We start from the raw sequence: 5976 nt of genomic DNA on the forward strand, positions 1-5976 counted from the left end.
GCCATTTCCACACCTGCCCTTTATTGGACTCATCTAGCAGGCTGGCTCCGAGCCCTTCACACTCCTCAGACACCGCCCATACAGTTTAGGAAGATGCCATCATTCTGTGAAGGCCCAGATCCACCCAAGTCTTGAGCTCCAAGTAGAATCACCAACCAGAAGGTTGGGGGGGAGGGAAGGGAGATAGGCAGACCGGAAAGGCAAGGCTCTTCAATGAAAGGGGCTGATCCCAAGGGAAAGCTTTTGTCCAGCAGTATCTCCTGAGGGCATTCTGAATCCTAAGGAAAGATACCTAAGGGCTGGATGGAATAGGTCTGTGTGCTGAGAAGCTTGTGTCTATATGGCAACTTTGAGGAGGCGCTTGATGTCAGGCTCAATGTTGATGGTAGGGAAGGTGCAACTGTAGCGGCGGAAGGGCTCCCCTTCCGGCCCAATAAGGAACTTCTCAAAGTTCCAGGCCACATCTGAGCGGCGTACCGGGCTCCAAATGATGAACTTGGGATCGGTCATGAGGGAAAATGGGTCATCATACGGGTAGGGGAGCTTGTCCTTCAGGTAGGCGAAGACGGGATGCTCGTTCTGACCATTCACCTCACACTTTTGGACAAGGGTAAAGGTGGGCTGGAATCCACCCCCAGGGCGCACATACTTGAGACTGTTCAGGATCTCCTCATTCTGACAGTTCTCCTGGGGGAGGAAAAAGACAAAGAGCATGGAAGAGGGAAGGGGGAAATGAAGGATCCACAAAAAATCTTTCACCCTCCTATACGCCGTTCCCAGGACTATTCTTTTCTATGTAGCGTTTTTTTCCTCTGTTCTTCCTCTTTCCTTCTTCACTGGCTTTGTCCTACTCTTGACTTGGAGTTTTCCCACTCACAGCTGTTGTTTGATGGTTTGCTAGGCCATTCCTGAAAGTCCTTGCGGTTCCTAGCTTGGCTGTTCTTAAAGTCAATGATTTAGCACTTTGAACGATTCTTTCTCTCTCCAAACTACCCTGGACAGTTTTTAGGGTATCTGTCTGAAACTTCAAGGAACCTTGAGTTCAGAGCAGGAGACAGAAAGGGAAAGAAGGCTCAAGTCCTACCACCTAGAACTCTCCCATCCACTACCTACACACAGGCACTCACACACACGTCCTGCCACCACCTTCCCTTTCCCTCTGCCCTGATTTGCCTCCATGGCTTCTAGTTATATGTGAGTGTGATAGCCTCTGCCTCCATCCTGCTCATATAAATGGGATTTATAGCTTCTTGCTTTCATCTTGCTTTGTCCTAGATCTGAAGTGTAAGTAGGAGGAAGCTTTGGTGAAGATGCCATCCGAGGAAATCTGGCTTTCAGGTGCCACAAAGGCGAAGTGAGTTAGAGATAACAATGAACATACTCTAAATGGAATTGCTCAGTGACAAACAGGGATGAATTAAATAGGATAGAGTGTTTAGGGTTCTGAATAGGCCAGGGGAAGGGAAGTTAAGGAAATAAGTGCTTGAGGGCTAAAGGTTGTGAATGTGTAGTTATCATTCCTTTTGCTTCTAGACTGCTATCCCAAGACTCCTGCCCCCCACACTCACTGTACTCAGCTGTGAATGCTTTAGCTCTGAACCTGCTACCCGTCTTTCCCTCCCCAGGGCCATCCCTGTCCTATTCCCACTGGGCATTCCCCGCCCCTGACAACTCCAAACGCCCTTAGAAACCCTTATTTTCCACCCCTCCCCCTGAGTCTAGGAGTCAGATATCTCCCTGTGGGAGAAAGTTCTTGCCTCTGACCTGCTAGAACCAATCAGTACAGTCAGTTCCAGGCCATCATGACATCTTGAGCCCAGGGGTGATCTCTATTAGACTTCTTATCTCTTCGTGCAAATGGCTGACTGGCTACTGGGTAGGTTATGGATTCCCTCCAGCCACTGGCTAGCCTGAGGTGATGGTGTAAAGGGTGGAGGCACCTCTCAGGCCAAAGAGATACTCCTAAAGAGGTTTTGCCCTTTCTCTCGCCTGCCCTGGCCAAGCCTAGAAACAGATGGAGACACGGAAGGAACAATGAAAGCTGTGATGGTTCGAGCTCACATTTGTCACTAGCCAAAGACACTTCAGCCTTCCTGCTTGTATCCCTGCTAATCTCTTCCTTGCCTTCACGCCGCTGTGAATCGAACTAAGGGGGTTATAATTAGAGGGTTCACTTGAGGACACTCTGCCTGCTTTTGCTGTTAAAATAATAAGTGAAAATAGAAAAGAACTTGAAGTGTGTGGGCTGAAGATCTATAACTTGACCCAGTAATCAGAAACAGAGATTCGATCCAAATGGGACACACACACACACACACACACACACAAATCAGAGCCAGAGAGGTGCATGTGATGCCCAGAGGAAACACGTGCATATTGTAAACCCTTAGCTTTCCACCAAAATCACCCTCCACTTGGCCGATTTAAAACAAAATCCTTTAATCTAAATAATACAGTTGCTTACACTTGCATATTACCTTGTATTTTTCAAGGTATTTTTGTGTATCTTATCCTCTGAACCTCCCAGGCATCCTGTGAGATAAATGATACTATCCCCCATTTATAGATGAGGAAACTAAAACAGAAAAATCAAGTGACTCTTTGTAGGGCACAGAGCCACTAAATAGCAAAACCATGTCTAGCTGGAACTAAGGTCCCCTGGGTCAGTCCAATCCTAGTTTGACTGTTGATCTATGTCCTCCACTCATCCATTCAGCGGATATTTAATGAGTGCCCTCTCTACAGTGGAGAGAAAAACAGACCTGGTACCAGCTCTCATGGAGTGTAACGGAAAGACAATAAACAGTGTTTAAGCATAGTTAGAACCACATACACTTCCCCTTGGTATTCACACGTACCTAAAGACCTAGATTAACAAAACATACCTGTGATTCCAGACACTCCAACACACGGTCATCCTCCCCCTCCCCTTAGCCTACCAAAGCTTCACCATCCCACCTCCTTGGGTACAATGCAAGGGACCCCTCACCTGATGTCCAAATTGATTGCAAGGGAAGCCAAGAACCACCAGGCGCCTGGGAAAGCGGCATTGCAGCTCGTTGAGCTGGGTGAAGTCCCGAGTGGTTGTGCCTCAGAGCGAGGCCACATTCTCAATCAGCACTGCCCTGCCTCGGAACGTATTGAAATCTACCTTCTCCCCATCCAGGCTGATAGCGCTGAGGTCGTAGAAAGACTTGGCTATGTAAGCCATGGTGAAGGTGCAGACTGAGACCTGCAGAATGGTGTGAGCCCGCTTAAGGGTCTGTTAAAGGGGTGGGGAGGAAGGAGGAGCCTGGCTGGACAGGAAGGATTTCACAATGGGGCTTTGAGCATCCCCAGGATGACTTAGCAAAAACAGTCACCCACCTGTAAGTGCTGTTTCAACAAGGAGGTTGCTCCTCCTATTTACAGACTCTGAACAAAGCCACCTACCTGCCCCACCCTGCTGGCAACCTGGGAAGGGCCAATTTGATATCTATGTGCAAACATGAATAATTCACTACTTGCAGGAAACTAGAGCCCCAAAGGTCAAATGGGGAGGAAAAAAGGGAGGGAGGGATGCAGGATTGACTCCGACCTGCCCCAGCAAGTTGTTCTCACTTGGCACAGACGTTTATTGTCTGCGGAGGGCCAGGCTCTGAACTGTGCCACTGAGAGGTCAGGGTCTGCCTAGATCTGAAAGATGAGGAAGAGAATTGGGATACATGTTCCCTCAACTCAGACTACAACTGAAACCTATATATTACTGTGCATGTGTTTTTCTTTGGCTGTTGCCTTCCACGGGCACAAAATCAAAGGGACCCTTAGGAGGACAGTGTGATTTTCTAGAAATAATGGCTTTCAGTGGCTCAGCTTGCACCAGGCAGAAGAGATGAAGTTTGTCTTGGAAAGTCTTTCAGTGAGTGATACTACTGGTGCTGGAGACTGCCTGCGCCCTTGCCCCCCTGCATGGCACTGCCTGCTCTACCTCTGCCTTCCACTCTGCCTCCACAGGGTCATGCGGCTGACATCAGTCATGGTCAGGGTAATGGTGAGGAGTCGCAGAGCAGGTGAGTTGCTCCAAGGGCATGAGCTGCACCTGCCTTCTCTCAGACACTCAGTCCCAAAGACTGCTCACAGCAGGCTGGTGCTGGTCATTCCCCCACGGAAGGAAGTGTGCAGGGAGCCAAAGCTTCCATGGTTCTAGACCGAGTCGGGCCACCTGTGATGTTTTCAGCCCCAGATATGCAGTGTACTGCAGGACATGTGAGGACCTAAGGGAAGAGCTAGTGTGCTTCATTCTTCCAAGCACCTACCAGCTCAACAAAGTCGTGTTTTGTTTTTGTTTTTTTTTTTTAATGTCTGGATTTCTCTACCAGTAAAACTGGCAATTAGACTCTACCTGGCTTTGGGATTTTTAGAGTGTTATTTCAATAACAATGCAAATGTTTACTAGAGAGTGTTTTCACAGGTACATGTCCATTGGGAACTGTCTTCGAGAACAAATAAGCAAGGCTTGGGAGCAGCTGGTATTGAGAATCTGATTTGCTGAGAAGATGGAGGAATTAGTCACCAGGGAGTGTCCAGCTTTTCTGGCTTTTGTGGCCTGTTCCATAGGTCTTTAGAGCCCATGGGAACCTGTGTCTCTACTGGCTGCTCCCTAAAAACAAGCCTCCATTACTTGAGTGGGAATGGAATCTTTGGCCATTAAAGGAGGCAGGAAATGCAGAGTGAAGTGTGTCTCTCCCCGCCCCCCCCCCCCCCCCAGCCCCGAGACTGGGTAGAGTTCCTAGAAACAGCCCAATAAATGTTCCTACCAGGCCACAGAGTCAGAAGAACTTGGCCTTGACAGTGGGCTGAACTTCAACATGAACTTGCCAGGCTTATCTGCATGCCTGGAGCTTTCCCAGTATTCTCTAGGCATCTGGACATCTCTTATTGGCTGCCCCTCTGGTCCTCTGTCCAGGAAGACCATGGAAGTTCCTGAGCTGAGTGGGGGCTCCCTCTTCCTTAGGGACACGCCATCCCTTTTCTCCAAGTACAATTTAGGACCCTTTGTCATGCAGGCTCTCACCTTTCATGACTGAATAAAACTGATGAGACTCTCCTAAAATACTTTGTTTCCAACTTTACCTCAAACTGGCTTGAGTTGGAGGTAAACTCAAGAAGCTTATTACTTTGGACATGCACTAACAAGTGTGTGATTCCCATGGCTTTCCGCAGTAGTTGTTCTGGAAACTGCACAGGCTTAGAAGGCAAAAAGTCCAGGTAGGTGATGGTTCTCAACTCTGGCTACAGATGAGAATTGCTTATCAGGATTTTTCTACATAGAGATACTAACGCTTTTCCCTCCAGAGATTTCAATTCTGATGTTTCTAGCCATGACTCTGCCACTGTTAGATGAGGCCCTTAGGCACCTGTTGCCTTATCTGCTGAATTTAGATAATCACTCTCCTGATCTCCCACAGATATGATTGTTAGGATGGAAGAGATCAAGTATTGCAAGTTTTCTATAACTGTGAAGTGCAGGTGAAGATCTTAAGCTACCACCAGCCTGCCTTTTTTGACTCCTTCTTCATTGTATCCTGACTCCCATTTTCTACCTCTTCCATCAATTGTGTGCCACAAAGTATAGTATTTGGCACCCCCAGGTCCCCAAGATCACAGTCTGCCTTGCTTCCTTGGAGTATCCAATCACAGGACTAGGACAAACTTCTGAAAGATTACTTAATCCCTCCTCATGCCTTCAGGAAGACTTGTTCCTGTCCATCCCAGACAGAAGAGAACATTCTTGGCTTTAAAAGCTCCTTCAGACATAGATATTCAGCATCTTCCCAGTGACTCAATCTTATTTCTGCACTGTAGGCCCACTAGAGAGCATCGGGGGTATGGCTGGGCTCCCCTGCAGGTGGCATCAGGAAAGGTACAATAAGGAAGATGACGGTCTGCTGCTTCCATTGTCATTCTACTACTGTTGCTTTATAGGGTTCTGGAGCC

General features: G+C 48.0%; 1 protein-coding gene across 1 annotated transcript; it reads right to left on the minus strand.

Moving 5' to 3' along the window:
* GPX2 (glutathione peroxidase 2) lies at positions 1-3336 on the minus strand. The gene is made up of 2 exons (XM_030319322.1): positions 2990-3336; positions 1-687 (listed from the first exon to the last, which is right to left on the minus strand). Exons 1-2 carry the CDS (start codon positions 3209-3211, stop codon positions 337-339), a joined length of 573 nt encoding a protein of 190 aa, XP_030175182.1. The 5' UTR covers positions 3212-3336; the 3' UTR covers positions 1-336.
* Between the last annotated feature and the right edge of the window lie 2640 nt (positions 3337-5976).

The sequence above is a fragment of the Lynx canadensis genome, chromosome B3 (genome assembly GCF_007474595.2).
Source record: "Lynx canadensis isolate LIC74 chromosome B3, mLynCan4.pri.v2, whole genome shotgun sequence".
NCBI lineage: Eukaryota > Metazoa > Chordata > Mammalia > Carnivora > Felidae > Lynx > Lynx canadensis.